Below are 23,298 nucleotides of genomic sequence, written 5' to 3'. Positions count from 1 at the left end.
TACTGACTCCCTTGTCCCTGTCTTTCTTTCTTTCTTTCTTTCTTTCACTCCCTCTCTCTCTCTCTCTCTCTCTCTCCCCCCTCTCTCTCTCTCTGGCTCTTTCCCCTGTCAGCATGGCTATGTGGAGGGCCAGCCCAACAAGAGGGGGCTCTTTCCAGTATCTTTTGTCTGCTCTCTGACTGAGTGACGCACAACCCGGAGGAGAGCAGACGATGACTGCCCCTCTCTGGCACCGATTTCCTGGGAACAGACCCAGGGGACCCTGCGCGCGGTGTGGCCCCCAGGCCAGTGAAAGGAAGGCAGGACAAAGCCGGTACACGCCACAGCCCTCCTTCAGGTAGCACTCCAGGGAGATGAGCCGATATGGGAACCAGGAAGTCTCTCAGCTGCCCCAAGAGCATTTAAACAGTACTTGAAACAAAGTGTCGGTCAATCTAAATTATATTAAACCAATGCATACACACACCATGGCGTTATCAATGCAGTTGATTGTGTTTCAAGTAGAGAAAAACAGAAAGTGTGAGGAGTGTGTGATCACTACAAGTCAAAACACGTGTGTGTGTGTGTGTTTACACATTAGAAGTGTGCTCGGTGTGAATGTTACAAATCAGAGTGAAGTAGAATAATATATATTTATTTTCTGTTGGTTCTGTTCGTATTAGTCTGAGAAAGTGAAAGTCTGTGTCATCCCTCTTGAAATTTAAATGTGTAAATAAAGATTGTTTTTTTTAATTAAATGTGCATTTTAGGGCACGTGGAGTTTGACTGAAGGTGCATCGTCACCAGTATCAAGCCAAAACTGTGAGCACACTGCTAAACCTGTGTCAAGAGAATGTTGGTCACTGTGCTTTTTGGATGGTCTAGAATGTTCAAGTCTGAAGAATCATTGGTCCTGCTTAATATTCAGTATCCTCACTGCAATGCAACAAGTAGGTAATAAAGAATCCTCTGTACTTTTCCTATAAGTTCATATTGTTACAAATTATTAACCCTGAACCCAACACTGACCCCGATTACATCTTTTAACACCATTGACTAATGCAAGAAGTGCATTTCCCTCATCAGGTATTAAGTGTATACTATCTAAAGATACTCATTATAAAGTGGGGCTGAATCAGCTCTGAGCAACACAGATAGCACACTGACTCTCCTTGGGATAGATCTCTTTATTTCACAGGAACCACAGTGTAGTCATGGACAGCGCTGGTGAACATGACAACATCAGAAGTATCAGTACCAGTAAACCCAGATGCATATGCACACAAACTTCCATATAATTTAGTGGAGGAGGAGGCGTGCTTGTACTTGTGGCACTAGGAGGTTCCAGGTTTCACTTCTGTATTTGATGGGGAAGTAAGCAATCTGTATTTGAGAGACTTGACTGATCAGTAAAACACTCTCCTCTGCCTAACTCGCACATTTCTAAAGTGCATTGGGTCAAGAGGAAGCAGGAGGCTGATCTCCTCCCAGCACTGTGTTGTGTGTGCTGTCCCCGGTCTCTGAGTGTTTCCTGGTATTGTTTGCGCTTTGGATGTGAACATGGTGTGGATTTCTTTTTGTTAATGTTTTTTTTTTTTGGTGGCCGATTTAAAAAAAACAATACTTGAATTGTGTCCCCAGTCACGTGTGAGAGTGTTAGTGTCTGAGGGCATGAGGCCTCTTGGACATCTGATGTTATTTTTCTACTTTGCACAATGGGACACCAGGAGTGCGTAGAGGATAGCCTGGTCTGTGGTTGATTGCTGTAATCTACATATTGTAAATTAGGAATGAACATGAGCACTATTAGGTATTTTATAAATGATTGGATAGAGAATGATATGGATGCAGTTTTATTTTATTAAACCAGTGATAAATTGTACTTGAGCCAGATGTTCTAGCATTTTAGCAAGTATTTTATGACCAGACAGTATACATGGTCAGATTCCTTTTATTGACTTGACATACCTATACTTGGTAAACTTTGTAAATAATTTACATTTCACAAAATTGCAGCTGTTTATTTTTTGTTCTCTGTTTTGAATAGGCACTTCTTATTTGTCTGTCAGAATATTTTAATATGGATTATATTATCACACTTATTAAAGTGACATGAACAAGAAACTCTCGTTTTGACCTTGATTATGTTGGCCATTGTGAAATGTGAAATGGTGATTGATATAAAGCAAGACATGGCAATTTACATTCATATAAAAAAAATTATTACACATTATGAAAAAGACAATCTCAACTGTATCAAGTTTCATGGTGTTCACAGTCCTCAATCAGTTTAATGCATTTATCAAAGGAATTTAATCAAGACACTGTAGGCCATGAAAGGCAATTAATCGCCACTGGTATTTCGAGTCTAAATGTCCTGATTGAATTCTAAGTCTGGACTAAGCCATGAGGAACAGTGGCTGGCGCTTGCTAGCAGTGGGATTGGCGATAGTGGTCTTAACCACCAGCTTTTGGTCTCCACGAGTCACCTTAGGGCTGAGCAAAAAATAAAAAATTTAAATAAATGTTAAAGTCGCCCTTTCCACTCCTTTCCATTGGCTTTAAGCCTCTAAGGCACGAATACTCAACAGTATGGACGGCCACGGCACAGCATGGTCACACTCTGCCAGGTGTGTCTGATGAAGATAAGGCAAACTCACCACAGATTACCCCTACATACACAGTATGTGAACAGCACAAGCACCAGGCCTTGTGCCATCCATAATTCAATAACCTAAACATATAAAAATACGTTTCACAAAGGCATTTTCAACGAAAGAAAAACAAAAGGAGACACATTCAGCATTTACATTATCTCCAACTTTGAAGTTGGCTTGGGAAAATTAAAAAGTGCTTAAATTATTAACTATTATTCACAATTATTAACAGCCATACGTGGACCTACTTCATTGAACACAAAGCTGACACCAGTGTGGGCTTCAGTGGTCTATTCCAACCACCCCCCCAACACACACACACATGCATACACACACATAAACTGACAAGGAGAGGGGAAGAACTCTGCTTCCTCTATAACATAGCTTTGGGATTAGTTCGGGAGCAAGGCAGGTCAGAGCCGACCGTAACAGTCACGGGAAACAAAAGCAAAATAAACTGGCTCAGATAAGGCCGCTCCAATGATAGCTTCACTCAGTCTCTCCACACGTGGTTCTGTGGCGTCTCAAATAGTCACCGTTATCTCTATGTTGATGATCCACTGTCTGATCACCATACGTGCACCACGGTGCACAACAAGCCTCGTGAGTCCATTTTGGTTTCAAGGAACCTTTGTCTGGTTAGATTTAGTTTCTGTCTTACAAAAACAAGATGGGCGCCGCCTTGGTTTGGCTGCAGTTGTCCACAGTGGTTAGGGGGTCAGGGGGTCAGGGGTCATGACTTGGGAGAGAGGAGGGATGTGGAAGATGGGGCTGAAGTTCTCCCCTCTTTAGCCTCTTCGCTGCACACTCAAAGTGACCACCCAGTCTGGCATTGGCTTATCTCCCCTAATTGCTCTCCCAGTCCTCCAGCGCATACTTAACATACCCGGGCCTCCACACACGCAGGCGTTTCCCAAACTCTCCCCCTCCCCGACTCCCGCTCTCATCTCTCGTAGAGTCGGATCTTTCCGACCTTGTCCAGCTCGTGGATGATCTTCTTCTCGAAGTCGCCGCTGTGCACCCCTGTCTTGCGGAAGGCGCCGCCATTTTTGTTGTTCTCCCAGTAGTGGTGCCAGTTGCCCTTCTCGTCAGCGCCGTAGCCGAACACAGACACCTGGCGGGGCAGAGAAGGAACTTAGAACAGTGCAGAGCAGCATCTCACAGATTCTCCACAGTCATCAGTCATCGACAGTCATCGACAGTCATCGACCAACTGTGTGAAATGTGGTCTATTGAATTACGTCTTAAGTAAACCATTGACTTTTCCAAGTCAATCTTTAGCAGAGACGAATCACTCCAAATAGTGATGAGTAAAATGGACAGACTACTGCTTTTGCCTGAGATGTTTTTGGAGTTTCATTCTGCATATTGCATACTGTTCTTAGAAGATGGTAATATCCATACAGGCCCACGGCTAAAGGTTATAGGGGCCATTCTACCGAATTGGTGCAAAGTGTGGTCCCACAACAAGAAAAACTATTTACAAAACAATTAAGTATTCAGACATAGATATTTACTAAGAATATGTTATGGTCTATTTAAACCCAAGACATTAAATGAGATAGGGATAAGCTAAATATACACAAAATCATCATTTATAGGGTACTTTCTATTGGGAAGTAGCTGTCCCCAACCCTGGCATTTAAATTTCAATGTCTGTAAATAACACTTTTTTCCAATGATCTAATTTCAAAGATCTTCATGATTAAGTTTAAACAGAACTTGGAAGATTTAGATTAATTGTGGGTTTAATTTAAAAAAATAAATAAACTATACTCAAAAAATCATGTCCATAGTTTTCACTACCGAAACACAGGAGTTTTAGTCCATTGGCTGAGCCTGTTTTTTAGCCACACCCCTGCATTTATAACCAGGCAGTGATACTGCATCCCTATCCCTCATGGCTGAATGGTAATTAGCTAGATCCCATACTTTTGATATAAATGTGTTCCAAAGTCTGAAAATCAGTGTGTCCCTTAAGAATTGTCACTACCGAACACATATTTTCTTCAATTAAGTAAACTTTTTGGGTTTTATGTTTGTTTGTGTGTACACCTCTTCAAATATTTGTTTGCTAGCCATGTGCTTGCTAGAATTATTTATTTATGCTCAAAGTTAGCTAGAATTGTCACTACCGAAACAGTCACTACCGAAACAGTCACTACCAAACATATGGTAAAGTTTCGGTAGTGACATGATCGTTTCGGTAGTGACAAAATGGAATGGTAAGTAGTTCAATCCCATTATTTTGAAATAAATGTGTTATGTGGACTAAATGGTAAACATGTAGATAATGCTGATTTCTATCTGAAATTGTTCTGGAGAAAAAGAATCATAAGACACCAAAATGCCAAAAGGAAAAAGTGGAGCAGAGAGGCTGAGAGAATACCGACAAAGAGTGAGGGATGACCCAGTGAAACACCAAGAATATTTAAGGAAGGAAAGAGAAAGAAATAAGAAACGAAAGGAGGAAGGAAAGTTGAAATGTATCAGTGATTTATCCAACAGGGAGCAAAAGAAGGTCAAAAAATCATGGAGGAAAAGACAGCAAAAGCACAAAATATTTGTGTTTTTAATATTCCCAACCTAAAGCATGGTATGAGTTAAGATTAAGCAATAAGGTTGAGGAAATATGATACAACCTTGCAAACAAAATACTGTGGTCACTACCGAAACAGTGCTGTCACTACCGAAACAGTGCAGTCACTACCGAAACACTGGATGTTTTGTAAAAAATAAAGTATATTGAGTTATCAACTAAAATGTTATGATACTGATTGGTTTAATGTATGTTCAATTTCATCAATCATCAACTCTGGAATCAATATGATCAGTATTTTGCATTTTACAAAGAAATATTGCACTTAGATTTGGATGAATTGAATAAATTGAACTTTGAAATTAGGTAAAAATTTCATTTTTATTGATTTCATTGTGAAAACCTTCAAGAAATATTTGTAAAAATACTCTTCAGAGAAGGGAAGGAAACACAATCTGAACAGGTTAATAATAATACGTTTTTACTATAGTTTATTACTATGTTTCGGTAGTGACAATTTTTGGGAGAGGAAAAACATTCCAACACATTCTGAAAATACAATATAAAAAATGATGGTTCATTTACTAGATATGTGTACTTTAGATATGGTACAATATATATATACGGACAACGTTTTGGGAATAAAACATACAAATTTTCAAAATATTTCCAACCTGACTTTGCACCAATTCGGTAGAATGGCCCATATACTCTACTGAGTGTACTGCCTTGCCATTTCTAGTCTCTCCACATCCTGAGCATTGCCCTTCCATCTGGACATCATAATGTGCAGATCTAGTTCCACCCCAGTAATGAAAAATAGATGAAGCGTATGCTCGGCTGTTGAGCTTTCAGTAAAACATAACTTAAAGCCCACATCCATAATGTATGATTAGTGCATAAACGCATCATAATGCAAATGTGAAATATATTGGTCACAATGTTTTTTTCAGCAATAATTTTTTGTGAGCTTCACGTGTTATCATCCTAGACAAATACAGAAATGTAGATAGGGATCGGGATAAGGATGTAGATAGACAGTTGTGATCTATTTTATGGCCTGACTATTTAACTAGTATTCAACTAAACACACAGCAGTGTGGGGTGTGTTTGGAGCGTGATGGAGCGTGTCACGGATTCGGGTGCTGGTCTCACCTCGTCACACAGGTGCAGGGCGAATATGATGGCCAGCATGCCAGTGGACGGGTACCTCCCGTGCTTCATGTTCCACTTCTCATGGGTGTACTTGATGAACATCGGGTTTATCACCATCACCTGAGACGCAAGCAGGTGTGACAGGTGAGATAAGCTGAGATCCGCATAACTAGATCTCTAAGGTTCGTCACATCTGGAGCCATTTTGAATACTCTTTCTCTTCCGAAGAAGAATGAAGTGTCGACGTGAAGCCTTACCTTGTCTTTGTCGGCTCTCACCAGGTTCTTCACCCTCATGTACGTCCTGCAGATGAAACACGGATAAATCAGCAGCTCAGAACTTTAGGGTGTGTAATATGACACAGCACTGTGGCCTGGTGCTGTGTCGGCTCATGAGAACACTCTCTGTTCCAAAACAACGGGCCAAACCCGTCCCAACATTCCTGCAGGGCACTGCTGGAACCGGCCCCATATCTGATCAATTCACAATCATGAATGCCTTCTGAAATATGAAGACTCGGGAGAGAGATGGGGAGAGAGAGAGAGAGAGAGAGAGAGAGAGAGAGAGAGAGAGAGAGAGAGAGAAAAGGAGAGAGAAGGAGAGAGAAGGAGAGAGAATCAGAGACCGCAGGAGAAGGGGGAGAGAACCCATGATAGCAAAAGGGAAAGAGATATGCAATACAGAGCATGACATGGAGAAGAGGAGAGGAGAAAAAGAAAACTACAAAAGAGGACAGGATACATGTTTAAAAACAGCAGGAGGAGGCTGGAATGGAGGGGGGCTGACCTGGTAATCTCCCCTGTGGACAGGGCGCTGGTCAGCCACTTTATGTCCAGCAGCTTAAATGGCAGCAGGACGAGGTGCACGCCAGGGGAGAGGTCCACGGCACTCTCCGGGTATATGATGTGGTGGGTGGTCCTGTTCCCCACGTCAGCCTCGTACCCCTGCGTGATGGCTTTGTTCATTCTTTTAAGCCAAACAAACAAAGAAAGAACAAATAATCAATCAGACTGTTCACTTCTGCCTGCATATAAATTATAGACTCTGACTCCTGACATGTTTTTGACTCCTGTGAAGCCAGTCATTTTTTTTTTAAGATTTGTATCTCATAGCACTGAGTCCCCTTCTTAATTTGCTATATGAAAGCACCCATAGAAGAACAGCCACTGACATAACAAATATGAATCCTGCCCGCCATTAATAGGGGAAGAGTGGCTAAGGTAATAGTTTGAAGTTCAATGAATTAATTTATTTCCCACAGGATGAGGGTACTGATTAATTAAGTGAATGGATGGTAGGAAACAGCTCCAGTTCACTTCAGTCAAGAGAATGAAAAGGGTCAGAACCAGGCTAACTTCTTCTGAGTAGGCAGAAAGTCAAGCAGTTCATTTGAATTTAAACTGAGACCTAGAGGCATACAACTAATGCCAACCATGACACAAGACATCTCTTTTAATTACTTTAAATTCAGGCTGGTGCTCCTGTTTTCACAGACCACTAAGACTTTGCACTCCAATAAAAAAATAAAAAAATTCAGTGAACCATGTCTGCTGCCAAAACGTCCTCATTCAGAGTTGATGCAACGAAAGTTCTTGGCTGAACTGTAGCCCCTGTATATGTGCGTTTTTGTGTGCATAGTCACATATGTGTGTTTGTGACTATGTTTGTATGTGTGTGTGTGTGTGTGGGGCATACCGTATGACTATTTTGTTGGAGTCGATGGCGGCACCATGGCGGGAACCAAGCAGGTTCCCAGAGTTCCCCACTACAGCGCAGCTGCCGCAGTGATTCCGCTGGCCCGACAACTCCGCCAGCGGAGAGGAGAACACTGTAAACATCTTGTGGATCACCTCCTCCAGCGTCTCATCATACACCGACCGCTGCAGGCCCTGCAGGGAGGCAGACCATACACTTTCACGTTAGAAACTCACTCACAGTCCTAAGACAAGCAGTCAGACAGACTGGCAGCAGATACAGAGACACACAATATGGAAAGACAAACAAAGACAAATTAGCTTACACAGAATATACAGGTTTTTTTCAGGTCATCCTTTAAACAGACATTAGATTAGATATATTTTTTAATAATTACAAATCTCTGACTCACTCATCCTTACTCAATGAGCCGAATATAGTCGAGCCACAATGAGCCTGTAAAACGAATCTTAAAATCATTAAAAGATAACAAAAGTTTATAACACACTGATATAAAATATTTACAAGGGCTATCTGAGGTAAAGATACGAGCAGTCTTTGTCAAGTCAGTGTTTTGTCATTGGTCTGTTTCTGAGTGCAGCCGGTGTCCTGCTTGAGAGGTCATGCGTTCAAGCTCGTCTCTGTAACGAGCTACCAGCTGCTGCAGGTCTTTATTTCATTACCCAGCAGCCCTCAGCTCACATGGCCAGCGCTGTGTGACCGAGGACGAGAACGAGATGTCCACGTGCCCCCGCAGAATCGTTAGGCCAAATTTGAACCGCTCAACAATGCCAGGGTCGCACAAGCGGTCACCTCAGTGCCCGTTGTCAGCTCTACCTCGATAACGACATGGCGAATTAAGAAGGAGGAATTGGGAGATGGAAACAAGTCCAGGAATGTGTATTCATGCAGAGATGGGTTATGTGTTGTTCCACTGTCCCTTTAGGAGATGGACAGAGAAACTGAGCGAAAAAGAGGAGGGGGGAGGGGGAGAGGAGGTCCTGAAAAGTAATTAGCCTGCCGGTTCCATCTCGTGGGATTGGCCACAGGAGTTTTGCGATATGTGGCGAGTGCACAGTGGCAGCAGCTGAGAGCGGAGCGGGCTGACTGCACCCCAACGTCTCTGGATTTTTCCAGATGTTGCCCTAGAGCAGCGAGCACTATCTCTCTCTCTCTCTCTGTAACTTTAATGGCATTTACAGAAAAGGCAGAAGAGGGGGCCAAGGCCTCTTTGTTCAGCGTTACAGTCAGGGGTCTGTCTCCTTCTCAGTCTCTTTCTTCTCAGTCACAGATTCAGGGTGTCAGAAACAAAAGAAGGAAAAGGCACAAAGGCTTGTCTGCGATAAGAGACATAAGAGAGATAACATGAGATAAGAGGAGGGCTTGGATGCTCTCTGAAAAGGTTTTCAGTTGTTTTATAACAACCTAGTTGCATGGGGTGTGCGATATATCTCACGTTTCCATAGTGAAAGCAACACTAAGGCTATGTTTTCACCGAGCCTGGATTGCCTGAATCCAGAAACATTTTTGGATCCAGTACGTTTCTTTATCGAGTTCACACGAAGCCGTGTAAAGAAAAATCTGTGTTCTATCGGAAACGCTGGAGCGGAGCGCTCAAATCTTCTGTAAAGACATCATGGAGCAAGCGCATAAAGTGACAGAGACAGAAGTGGAGATCCAACTAGCAATCTTCCGATAACTGAACGACCTGTCTACCACCTGAAATCACTGTGACCACAGCACTCAAACAGGACTAGTTAGAATCGCGCACTTCGCCATAACCCTCGTTTGTGTTAAGTTACCATTTTGAAACTTCCGCCTATAATAAAAATGGGGTGTTCACGTGGGGCAATGACATCATCGGGTTAGAAAGTGTGCGGATCGGCAAACACACAATCACGGATTCGCTGGCGGGTTGGAATTTTGTTGCGGATTCAGTGACCCAATCCGCCGGGTTCGTGTAAACGAGAGTCCGATCCGACAACATTTCTTTCCGGATTCAGGCAATCCAGGCTCTGTGTAAACAGGCCCTAAAGCTCAATGTTCTCTAGCTCTTGACACGTCACAGGACCCTCAATCAAGATGAAGGGCCACACACTCATGCAATGCCAGTGCTGAAACTGATGACACCAATTACCCTAAAGAGATTAGGTCAAACTACCTTTACACTGGGGACAGTTCAACCTGGACTGAAATGTCTACACTTCTGCACTCAATGCACTTTTGCACTCTTTCAACAACTGTACAACCCTGCAACGTAAAAAACGAAAATATTTAAAATCCAGACTCGAGGCTGAACTCCCTTTTTGTTTGCTGTATGCGAGTCCTTCCTTGCTGCTGAACTCTTTCCCTGACTAGCACACCAGAGAAGACAAACAAAGGACAGTTTTTCAAGGCACAGCTCAACAAACAGGGCTGACTGCAGTCAGTTTTTATTGTCGCACAAACGACACATAGCAACACACACGTGCATATTTTGGTAGCGACACAGGACACACACACATACACACACGCACACGCAGGCCGAGGTCGCAGTGAATTTATTCTCTGCTTTTATCCCATCCCGGACTGTCCTTCCTCCAGGACCCCAGGAGCAGTGGGCAGCTTTTAGGTGCCCGGGGACCAAGTGAAGTGATCCGTCCGTCTTGGTCAGGGACGGACAGGAGAGTGGTCTGTTCTTCTGCATGTTTTTCTATTGGGGTTCTTAGTGGAGGAAACCCCTTGTGAACACGGGGAGAACATGCAAACCCTTGTGATCTAACATCCCACTTATTTTGCAGTAATTAAACATCTACCACATCTCGTCCTTCATGAAAACACTTGTGGGAATGTCTGGTTAAATGCAATTCATCAGTGTGTTTTTCTACTTAGTGCCACCAACATAACAGAACACCATAAATAAGTTAGCCTAAAAAAGACCTGTACAAGTGATTATATCAAAGTTATTGCAGGCTGTGTTGTAAGAAAAGTATAATTACTTTCAGCACAAAATAGCAAACTTTGTGTATCGCATTTCAGTAGCCTAGAGAAAATAGTCCCCGTATGTGTGGCTGTTGCTATGCAACAGACAAACAGCATTGGGAACATCACGTTTTTTTAGCCTAGCAACAAAAGTTTGTTGATGATTAGCTAGGAGATCGACATTAATTTGGGCGTCGTCTGAAAACATCCCAGGTCTCCTTGTATTATAATATTCCATATGTACTGTTCCAGAATGCACAATGACAAAGCCATAGTGCGGTAATTGTCAGACACATTCTCTGCCCACAAACACAAACCAATGCGTGTGTTTGAAGGGAGGGTATTTAGGAGTGCTTACCAGCCACCAATCCCAGGAGACGTGGTCCATCTTGTACTCGCCGTTAATGAGGTAAGGCTGCTGCTCCCGGTCGAAGAGCTGGTCGAACCATTCCGACTTCCCGGTGTCAGCCACGCAGGTTTTGCAGCTGCAGGTGCTCTCTCGGCCGGACACAGGCACAGGCGTGGTGGTGGTGGTTGGCGTCAGCGTGGGTGTCTGGATGGTGGTGCGCCCCTTGGTTGCCGGGGAGACCACCATGTAGCTGGACAAACTGGCATCCTTCTGGATGGTGTGTGTGGCGATCACGAAGAACAAGATGCCGCATAACAGTGCACCCAGGCACAATTTCTTCTTCATGATCATGACGACTTCTGCAGTGAGAGCCTGACGATAGTTTGTGTGTGTCCGTGTTTGTGTGTGTTTGGCTTTATGGGTCGTTGTACTGTCTTAGCAGGTCCAAAGGTAACAATCTCCAAACATCAGGTGGCAGCCAGTCAAATTCACCTCCCCATCAACCACCAGGTGGTTGTAAAATCTCTCACCAGCACCTAGGCGATCAGAGAGGACAGGAAGTACCTGAGATGGTCAGGCTAAAGGCCTTTCTATCCAGTGGGAGGATCCTCATTAACTTGGCTTGTCCTTGGGTGCTTTCTCTTCAGCACAGTGCCATGGTCCAGCTCTCGACTCTGCGGGAAGCTCTCAGTATGCTACGGATATTTGTCAAGGAAATGAAAAAGAAAAGGAGAGAAAAAAAAAGTTTGAACTCTCTCTCTCCCAACTTCCTGCGTTGCCAAAGGCAGGCCTTTCTTCAGTTGCGGCTCTTCATCGTTCTGTCCAGGAGACTAATATCCATGCACCGCACAGCCGCTCTGTTCCTACAACACACACACACACACACACAGACATTTTATATACTTTATTTGATTCCACATTACAAGTCAAGTTCCATCAGGAATCATATTTTCTGAATAGTCCAACAAATCTAAGCAGTTCAACAGTCCATTATGGGTTTTACAGTTCAAGGGTAGAGGAAACATCATCTCTTCCAAATAAACATGCTTCCTATAATTGCTGATATTGAGCAGTACTTTTGTACTTCAGTACTGTTTGGCCTTTGTTTTGTGTAGCCCCCAATGCAAAGTCTACGTACCGCCAGCCTGTGAACGTGACCTAAACTGAGCAAACCTAGGACAATCAACTGATCCTAGGTTCTCAATGGAAGTAATCGGAGAATGATATTTTTTGCACCGTATGATTCTTCCAAAAACAGATCGAAGGCACCTGATATTTCAAACATTTCAACTTTGTTGTCATTCTGAGAAATAGTGAAGATGTCTGGTGTGTCTACAATTCCAGAGAAGGTGTCTGCAGAAGAATGAAACCACTCAGAACAGACAGTAGTATGTTCATGCATCTGCTCATTCTCTCTGCGTGGAATCTTTGCAGGGATCAGGTCTACAACCCTGTCATGTCTGGCAATATACAGCTCTTTAAGAGAGCTACAGCAGTTCATGATATGGGCTACTGACTCCAAATGTTTATGAGGGCCGCATAGCATTCCGAAGGGTGAATGGTTGGAGGGAAACCACAGTGCTAAGTTGAATTTAGTTGGGAGAACCTGCAGGCAAGCTTTTACACAAAAGGTAAGGATCTCCTCACTGATTGTGGCATTATTGTAGATCGGGGGTCTCAAACTCAAATTACCTGGGGCCGATGAGCGTCCAGTCTGGTCAGTAGGGGGCCAGGCAAGTTTACATTTACAGTTACAGGCAAGCTGTTGTCATGAAGCCAAAAACAAACTTTTTTGATCTGTTGGCTTGCCTATCACAATACTACAGATACCACTTTTGAGTGTGGCAAATTAATGATTTTGTTGCTGTTTCGTGATTTCCGCAAAAATATATATTTCTTCACGCAATTAGAAAAAAAGTTTCAGGTGTTGCGTAGCAACCCATTACTTGCTGACTTTAAGTTACAATTACTTTCCGTTACGTTAAAAGACCAGACTACTTGCGGAATGATGAATCAAAGATATGAATTAGAAGCACAAACCCCGTTGCCAATGACAGCGGAAACCGTTGGGGTGGCCCATTCAAATCAAATTCAAATTTATAGAACTTTTTGCAACCGAGCCGTATAATAAAACAAGCATGAAATCGTGTCTGGCCCAAACCCATGTTGTAGATGGCGTGTGATATGGAGTGGTCAGCAAAGGCCAGCTTTGCCATCTTTCCTTGGAGTTTTAAGCTGGACCAGTAGTGCAACGAGACGAAAATACGAAAATGATTAAAACCCAAAATATAATTCATCCAATCGTTCTAAACTCTAGGGCTAAAGACTTTTGATAAACAACCAATTTACCATGAGCAATATTTTCTCAGAGGCCACATTGCTGGAATAATGTATGCATTTTCATTAACAATCACATTTCCACTCGACAGCAGTAAATCATGAAACCCTAAACAAACTGATTGCATCATGTTGAACACTGTACTGTTTGCAAGAGTCTCTCTCTGGTGCTCGGGTACCCTTCAAAATCAACACTGTTGAAAGAAAAACCACAGGCCGCTGCCATTCTATTCTTTAGTGCTGTCTTAAGCAACAAGCCACATAATCAAGAGAGAAAACCGTTAGGGAAAAAAGAAGAGAAAAGAAAAGCCCAAAAATACAGTTTGATAAGAGCAAAATGGGAGAAGTCTCTGTCCTGCCCCTCCCCCCAAAACACATACAGTCCCACATGATAAAAGTTTGACACTAACACGCGGCTCAAGCGCTTGTGAAAGCCAACGTAAATCTCCCCTGCAACACACAGGTCTAGCTAGCAGTCTCTCAAGTAGAGAGCTGAGATGACATGTTCAGACTGATGTCTGTCAAACACACTGATCACAGTACAAGCCTCAACCTCAGCCATTGCCCTAGGCTGCGATCGATGGACGTGGTCTCCCCAGAGGGCCTGTGTACTCAGTCATAACAGACGAATGCAGACAAGCTATTCCCAGTGGCCCATACACACATACACGTCCTCACACAAATATGGGCACCCAGCCACACACACACACACCACCACCACCACCACACAAACTCTCTCTCTCTAACACACATACACACGTTCTTACTATTTTCAGACACACACACACACACACACACACACACACACACACACACACACACACACACACACACACACACACACACACACACACACACACACACACACACACACACACACACACACACACACACACACACACACACACACACACACACACAACACAGCACACTCACAGGCCTGGAGTGGTGTCAGCTGAGAGAGGTGCAGACTCCCTTTGCAGGAGGCATCCAGAGCCAAGAAGCCCTCTGCACCCAAGCCCCTCTAGTGGCTCGGCCTGTGTTCTGGGACTTCTGGAGAGAGAGAAAGAGAGAGAGAGAGAGAGAGTGTGGGAGAGAGGTGGACAGAGAAGGAGTGGGGGCAGGGGTGTTGTGGAAAAGAAATGAGTGAGGAGGAGAATTAGCCAGTGAGATCAGCTGACGTTCAGCTGATTCAGGGAGAATGAAGCAAGAGAGAGAGGGAGAGAGAGAGAGAGAGAAAGAGAGAGAGACTGCCAGCCACTCCACTGCAGCCCTCAGCCAACAGCCAAAGCAGTCCCACAACCCAGAGCAACGCCATAGCATAACACAACGGCTCACATACAACCCACTTCAACACAACACCAGTGTAACACACCTCGCATACAACACTATGTGACAACAACCACCCACTCAACACCACTTGAAGGCAACCCAACACAACATAGATGAGCTCTAAATTAAGACAAAAACCTGGTACACCGCCTCAATCCAAGACCAGCTCAGCCCCACAGAATAATAAGCCAGCCCTGGTCCAGTACAGCACATCCTAAAATCCACCCAAACCAGTTAATAGTTAAACACACACTGAACAAACACAACACTGGACACTTTCACAGTCAGAGACACTACCTAATGCAAGACAGTGCTGTCCAAAACTAGCATGAGTCAGAAAAGCACCCAACACACATGCACACTACCACCATATAACGAAGCCCTTACAGACACACTTGAACACACTCAAAAAGCAACCGAGAGAAAGACACAAGTCTTTAGTCCAAATGCAAGCCAGACTCACCCATGCTCACAAATGGGCGGTCGTCTCAGAAGGGGAATAACTTTCACACACTTGAACAGAGCTGTCTGAAACATAATAAACAGCCAATGAGGTGAGGTTGTAAGCTGATGAGTTTCGTGCAAGCAGGCACTCTGTTCGGATAACAGCCAAGGTCTGCATCTAGAGACAGCTGTAACAATAGACGGTTTTTCGCTTAGGTTTACACCTTAATAACTGAAAGGAACAAAATTGGCAGTATATTAACAATGTACATCAATCACACACTGAAGACATGATACCCCATTTGACCTGGTTTTAATACCAAGAGAGAGATCGCCCTTCCCCTCATTACCCTTGATGTCCTAAATGAGGCTCCTTACATGACAGTCTAAATGAAATTCATCTCCACATCAGTGATAGAGAACAGATAAGCAATTCATAAGGCCTGTAAGCTCACACGAGGACGGTAGGTTTCTTGGAGCTCCATGCATTCTGCATCCACAAGACAGGAATGAAAGTGTGCATTTTAGTTAGACAACATAATATGATCTGTTATTCAACCCATTTGCCAGTTGGCCCCACTTAACATATTAAGGACTTAATTCCTTAATACAATGTAGTTCTTTAATAAGTACATAGTACAAAATGTACATAAGAGTAGGGTCATGTTTGGGGTTAGGAAACTGTTGGGACAGGACGCAGGATTTTCAAGAAACACCGGTTCACGCCACTGCATTTCTGTTGCTCTTTACTGTAAATAACATGCATGATTTAGAGGGCAGAGCCGGGCATGACCAGTAAGATGATTTGATTTGCCCATGCACAATCCAACATAACGCAGACCAGCAAAGCGATGCACAGTAGCTTCTAACACATGACATTATCACCACACAGCACAGCTCGTCTCTCTACAGCACCCGATCTAGAGCACCACGATACCACCGATCACTCACCCTCCCTCAGACTGGGTAGAGCCCCTGACCAACTCACCACAGCAGCCAGCCAGCAGACAGCAGTACTCCAGCCCAGCACGCCAAGAAGCCACGTCACCGGCACAGGGCAGACACAGCTCAAAGCCGGCACATCAGAGCCCAACACACAGCCGTGCCACCGCACCCACGCTCCCTTTTCTCTCGACTCCAGCCCAAACTGGCATTCATAATTTAGGTCCAGCTGACCAGGGGCTCGCCAAGTGGAGATGAAAGTTGTCAGCTCAGCAGTGGTTTTCCCCTCCTGTGATGCTTTCAACCCTGTGCTTGTTTAAGAGTGCATACTCTCACATCTCCAAGGATGGCCCGAGTTGGGGCATCAAGACTACGTGGGAATGAACAGCTTCTTACAGCTTCTTTTCTAGCTTTCCCAGCCATCGTACAGTAGCATGCTATGTATCAGACTCCAGTCGCTACACAATACAAGTAGGATAAGATAAGTCTACATAGAGAGAGAAGAGAAGACATGCCCAATGACTCTGGCAGAGTATAACATGTAAGATCCTAGCATGTCAAGCTTGTTAACCATTTTCTTCCTATAAAACAGGCCAAACCCAAAAAGACTGACCATGTTCCTCTGTCCTCAGGAAACCACCTCTAGACAGAAACAAATGACTAATTCTTGCTGTCCATTTATTTAGAGACGTTCATCGTTATGCTGACATTTGTATGTTTTGACTAGACCTAGTGCATCTGGCATAAAATCCCTTTCAGTGTCGGCACTAAGCAAACAGCGTTGTTCTTCACTCACCTCCTGCTCCCAGATCAGTTGTCAGCCAAGGTTTGCAAAAAACTATAAAGTATTCTCAACCACTTATCTGAGTCTAGCAGGGAAACAGTCTAAATTGGAGTCTAAATTTGAGTCATAAATAAAGTTTGTTATCTCCGTGCCCATCTGTAATAATCTGGAGCCTCCGGGAAGGATTCTGCCCAAATTTATACCGAAGGTAAACAAAACCCTCACTGACGACCTTTCCATCAAAAGCAAATTCCTTGATTCTGTGCATGAGCCAAATGAACTTCACAATGGATTTTTTCTGGAATGTTATTCCAAGACAAAATTGTTTTGCACCAACTGACTCCAGCTCGCATTACTGCCACTCAAACACATCTGACATCACAGGCAGACACAGTAGCAGACCACAATCTCTTAAAACAGATAAGATATTAAAGGAAAGAGAATGAATGAAAGAGAATGAAAGATGAAAGTAACCTAAAATTTGCGAGTCTCTGAAAAGAAAGCTCTGTCATGTTACAGTGATCCAGGCACTGGCATAGCAACACAGTGGGAAACATCTGTGTTGAAATGCAGATTTGGTGATTGTGAATGTTTTCAGTGAATGCTTCACATTAGTCCCTTTGTTGCACCTAATAAAAACACGCAATCTACTTGAAGCTTTGAAAATCTAAGGGCTACTGACAATCTGTTCATGTATACATTTGAATAGGGGATGCAAATGGTTGTGATCAGCATATTCTCACCTGAGGTGAAAGGTGTCTGTCTCCAACAACCACAAAAATTAACAACATGGCTATCTTTTTTTAATGTGGGAAATTACATTTTTGGAAAAGAAAATCCTTTCAGACTTTCACCAATTATGTAATTCCAAAAACCCAATAAAAAGTGAATACTTTTTAATTCCCCTGTACATTCTTCTGAGCCATTTGCTGAATTTCAGTCATGATTGAACTTTGAACATATTTGTTGACATTTGTCTGGTCCATCAAAAGACAAATACATGAAAACGTCTCCTGAACCAAAGGCAAACATGAACATTACAAAATCCCTATTTGTCTATGCAACTTTGGAATTACACCATCATTGAAGTTCTAAATTAATTTGCATGTTTTGATATGGAAAATGACATAGCATCTCTGGAAATGATTCTTGACCTGCAAAGTATCTCTTGTAAACAATGTAATGCTGTATAGTTTAAATTCTCTTCTTCTGGGATCAACCACAATTTCTTTTCAATCACCTTTTAATTACCTCACAGATCTCAGCAATATTTGTCATCGCAAGCTCAAACTGCGATGGTAAGTATGGTTATGACAAGAACGTTTGAGCTAAACAACTAATGAAGAAAGCCTCTCATCAATACTATAAAAGACAAACAACCAGCTGGACCAAGAACTCACCACACATCGTGTGAAGAGATATTTGATGGTTTTGTGTTGCTTACTTACAGCTTGTTTCACTTGAAACTCCAAAGTCTGTCGGGATAATTAAAAAGCAGTAATATCTACAACAGATGTAGAGAGACAGAGAGCGAGGATTCCTCCTTTGACTACCATGGCCCACAGTATCCTAAACCATACAACCTAACTCCCTGCAGTCCACAAATACCCCACTGAGAATGGAAACATACAATACCACCACCATCAACATAAACAGCCACCACCATCCATATACAGACAGACACACGACCCCCCCCCCCCTTTAAGGAATGTAAAACAGCTGCCCTGCCCTGCCATTCTGTCTCCTCTACACAAACGACTCTTCTCGCTCTCCTGTGTGGGAAACAAAAGCCACCCTAGCCTCCCACATGTCTGCCCTCTATCTCTCTCCAATACATTGTCATTCCACGAGTTCAGGGAAGAAGTTCTTTGGGTGAGAAAACATAGGACATGAAGTACATTCAGCTAATGGCAGATTTTAAACACAGCCTTCTACCAGGGAGAAGCACAGCTCAGAGATGAATGAGGTCTGCAATCTTTGTTGCTTTGAGCAACTGAATGAAATAAGAAACAGTTTTAGCAGGCTAAGGTCTGTTTCTTCTTAAGACCTGACTTTAATGTCTCCATGTGTGGAGTTTGGTTGTATGACTAACACAAAGCTTACAAAAGAGAGAAGTTAAAATGGCTTATTTCCGTTATACAGTTGTGACTCTAACACAATAAGTACCTTGCTGTGACAAAAGCAAACGTCGTCCTACATAGACTGTATGAATGAAAGACAACTTAATGTCTAACTTCATCTATAACACATATCAATGTATTACAGTCACAGGGGAACATGGCCTGAGGAAAGCGTTCCTGAAAGACGACAAGAGACAACTATTTTCCATATTACATCGGTGTAGTTATAATGTTACTGACATGAGATGAAAGCCACTCTTTACGTTACGACCACGTAATTAAGACACGCGCCCAAAAAACAATACAGACTCAGACGCGGAACCGAGGAAACTGGGATGGTATTATAAGGCTTTACCGTAGGCTAGACCACCAGGACAAGGCTTTCTATGGCACTTTTTCAAGAACACGACCTTCTTCGTCTCTTTTCTTCGAACGCCAACAATCAAAAAGAACTACAAACCAGACCCCAAGCTTTCTGCGCAAGAACAAATGTCTCCCGTGGCAAAGAACCTCATAAAGTCCACATGATACAATAAATTGCGTGTTTTGTGGACATTTAAAGAACTTATTGCGTCGTCTCATTATCCCCATATCAAAGTATGCTTTAGTGGGCTGGACAATTTGACTGTAATTGGCTCCAATTTGCCACAACAATCGCATAACAGCCTTCCAAAACCACATCATCACTCAGGTAGGTTAGGTCATTGATGCTGTGTGACATGACATTACCCTAACTTAGAGGACTAAGTTATTACTGTAGAGCCTGTATCCTGTTAAGAAAGACCACATTTCACATTTGCTTATTTTCATTAATACCACAGGCGGGACGGAACAAATCTAATAGGGTTACCAACAAGCAACACATGATTGACTTATACTTAAAGACAACAGAAACACTTTTAAAATGAAAGCACAGCCTACTTACTCCGACTGTGAGACGAATTGCGTGTTCGACAAGATAGCCAGCCCGTTGCATGGCATGGTCGTAAGCGAAATTATGTCGAGCAGTGCAGTACCTTCCCTCCCTCTCTGCATATGTCTGTGTGTGTGTGTGTGACGGGAACGGTGAGTAATCGTCTTTTGTCAAAGTTTCGAGTTTCCTTCCTCTTGGTTAAATTGTTGTTCCAGATCTCACAACGGTGCTCTACTTTAACACAACCCATGTCTTAGATGTTCATAATAAGATAGCGGATGTGATGGGCGTGGTTGGTGGTTAGGCAGAGAGGACGAACACTTTTTTGTTTTAGTTTTTTTTGTTAGTGAATATTCACATTTCAGTTTTTAGGTGGCAGGCTAATGTAACACAGCTAAATGTCAATATATCTCTTGATCTTATTGTGAACCGTTCGAATACAGTTTTATCTCATTTGTCTACATATTGTAGCAGCCGTTCACAAATAGCATTATTTGTGGAATTTGTATAAAACCGATGGTATGATGCTGAACATTCTTGGCTTTTCCGTTTCCTTACACCCTCTTGAAGTCTCAAATTGGTACTATTAACTTTACCAGTGTCCCTACACAAAATTATGTATCTATGAGTAAAGGGTCCCATCCTGCCTGTGGTATTTAAATATGTAAGTCTGGTCTTTCTTAACTGACTACAGAATGCACTATTGTAGCCCTCTAACATTAAAGACCTACTCTACACCAGAACTCTATCATGTGCATAGTAAAACATGTATCACAAATCCACTAGTTGATGTAATATTTGTTGATATAATAGTAAGACTGTGTATACTTGAAGGTTCTCTCTCTATCTCTCTATATATAGCCTACAGTATGTATGTGTGTGTGTGTGTATGGTTTAGTGAAAAGGGAAGTGCCTTCAGAGCCCATCAACAAGTGGTTATGATAACAGAAAGCATGCAAAGGCCCCCAAACTTTTCTCCTTAGACTCGTTGCAGATTCAGAAAGTGCATATTGCAGACAAAAAAGAAATCCACATGCACATTTCCTCTGTGCTTCTTCAGCACCTTGCAGAGGCGTAGCTGACTTTAAGCTTCACTTTGAAACAAACCTATAAGGAACGACGTCATATTTCTTGTGCATGAGAACCTTAAGGTTCCTAGATACTGTACACAGCACAACCCAGCCCAGGCCAGTCTGAGTCTTTCTCGGGAAACATTTGCTTGTGCATTGAATCAAAAGAGTGGGGAAAAATAGCAAACTCTAATGGACCTTATCTGCCGACCTGGCTTCCTTCCTGTGTCTGGTTTGTGTAAAGCCACTGAGATAGCGATCCTCTCTATCTCAGAGCAATGGGCTGTTCAGTGTGCCCTGGAGCCTGTTTTGAATGTGGAGTTTTATTCAAACTGAATTAGTCTGACGTTAATTGGAGCAATAAAGGAGCCACACTGTCTATGCGATTGAACAGAATAGTCACATCTCTTTCCTACTAAAATCTTATCATCTCTGAACTCATGAAATGAAAAAGATTGATTAGAATAAGGAAAAAAATGTCTGGACGTTTCATACAATAATGTTTCACAAAGGGAATCTACCTTCAATCTTCAAACAGGATGTAACATTAAATAGGAAATAAGGCAATCAGGTTGATTTCACTGGGGAAAAAACCCTGATGCAGCTATTGTCCATGTTCAGGCTCATGAATCTATCTGTCTGAGAATATAACTGACAGTCACCTTCCACTGTGATCTTCAGTGGCATAGTGTTGGTATATGCCACACACTCAGACACTTTCACTGATGTGTATACCTGAGGTGGTTATACACTAGGTCAGAGAGACTGTGAGTGTGGGAGGTGGTTACAGTGAGAGCACGGTGTGGTTTACTTATGATCCAGCCATCACATGAGCAAACTTTGCTCAGAAACAAACCAAAAAATAAAATAAGTCGCCCCGCACTGGGGGTTACGTCAAGATCATGATTTACTTGCATAAATGCGCCTCTGGTGCAGAGCACAAATCCTCTACTGCCTCATGCATCGTGTTGAGGTTATGTATGAGAAAAAGACTTCACGTCTTGCTTAATACCCATTTAAGACGGCAAAAGTGAACATTCTTGTGGACATAGCTGACCTACTCTAAGAGGCCTGTTACATGTTAGCTGCCTTTTAATGTAAAAAAAAACTCTTAATAGTCGAGAATTAGGAGCATGCTCTGAACATACCCATGATTAGAGTAAATAACAGATGGCATACCCTTCATTCCCTATACTTTTTAGTTGCCATTATCAATTATGTTCTCTGTGGTCAACTCAAATAAGAGCAAATGACACACTTCAGTTGACAATTAAGATGTTTCCACAAACTGTACTGCATGTGGAAGACCCATCCATCTGACTCTAATTCAATCACTCTACCTCACCCCCTCTCTCCCTCCAGAAGCAAAAAATAGCGCTTGACTCAGGGGAAACCTCAATATGCTTGTTTCCAGAACTATTTGTGGTCCATATCCCATTTCACCGCCGCTGAGCAAGACCTACCTCATCGCCGCCCAGCTGCAGAACAGTCTGGCTTGTACACCCATTTTGCCCACTGTACACTATCGAAAGAGCACAACGCACGAAGAAACCCTTGTCATTTCTCCACAACAACGGAGAGATTGAGGGGCGCAGGGGGCTGGGGAGAGACTTGCTGCAGTCCAGAGGACCCTGAGTCAGCTTTGGCTCCTGCTGCAGGCGAACTTTGCCCCATTCCCTGGGCTGTAACTGGGGAGCGGGGGAGCTGCACAAGATGGTTTGCATTATGACGTGAGGGCGGGCATGTCAATGTGTATGTGTGTGAGCGTGTGTGAGCGTGTGTGTCTATGTGTGCTTGGGGGGGGGGGGGGGGGGGGGGGTTTAGTGAGACATTTGTTTTCTCTTGGTGGTTTCATTCTAAACAAACATTTCGTCTGACGTCTGACACATAAGAGTCTACATCAACCTAGACTCGTTTGATTGACATTTTTTGGTGCGCTGATTCTCAGTACTAGAATCTAAATATGATGGACTCCCCAATTGTTGATTTTCAGTCCTGAAAACGCATGTCTCAACAGCACA

At 43.1% G+C, this 23,298-nt stretch overlaps 2 protein-coding genes across 8 annotated transcripts in view; one reads left to right on the top strand and one right to left on the bottom strand.

Annotated features, from left to right (window-relative positions):
- The window catches only part of unm_sa1614 (un-named sa1614), a 44,458-nt gene extending 42,355 nt beyond the window's left edge, over positions 1 to 2,103 (top strand). For 2 of the 3 annotated variants that reach the window (XM_031567406.2, XM_031567407.2), the window contains one exon: positions 113 to 2,103. In XM_031567406.2, the coding sequence (XP_031423266.1) occupies positions 113 to 187 (75 nt within the window). In that variant the 3' untranslated portion in view covers positions 188 to 2,103. The remainder of the gene's footprint in view (positions 1 to 112) is intronic. The other variant, XR_004163683.2, reaches the window with a different exon arrangement.
- Positions 1,915 to 22,896, bottom strand: st3gal8 (ST3 beta-galactoside alpha-2,3-sialyltransferase 8). Of its 5 annotated transcripts, XM_031567409.2 has the most exons (8): positions 20,220 to 20,733; positions 14,609 to 14,725; positions 11,345 to 12,198; positions 8,026 to 8,219; positions 7,117 to 7,296; positions 6,588 to 6,633; positions 6,331 to 6,450; positions 1,915 to 3,750 (listed from the first exon to the last, which is right to left on the bottom strand). In XM_031567409.2, the coding sequence occupies exons 3-8, from the start codon at positions 11,684 to 11,686 to the stop codon at positions 3,580 to 3,582; spliced, it is 1,053 nt and encodes a 350-aa protein (XP_031423269.1). In that variant the 5' UTR covers positions 11,687 to 12,198; positions 14,609 to 14,725; positions 20,220 to 20,733; the 3' UTR covers positions 1,915 to 3,579. The 5 variants fall into 5 exon arrangements, with proteins under 5 accessions (XP_031423269.1, XP_031423270.1, XP_012696708.2 ...); XM_031567410.2 differs by lacking the exons at positions 14,609 to 14,725; positions 20,220 to 20,733 and adding an exon at positions 22,741 to 22,896; XM_012841254.3 differs by lacking the exon at positions 14,609 to 14,725.
- Between the last annotated feature and the right edge of the window lie 402 nt (positions 22,897 to 23,298).

This window comes from Clupea harengus, chromosome 5, assembly GCF_900700415.2.
Source record: "Clupea harengus chromosome 5, Ch_v2.0.2, whole genome shotgun sequence".
NCBI lineage: Eukaryota > Metazoa > Chordata > Actinopteri > Clupeiformes > Clupeidae > Clupea > Clupea harengus.
This window is presented reverse-complemented; position numbering and strand designations above follow the sequence as displayed.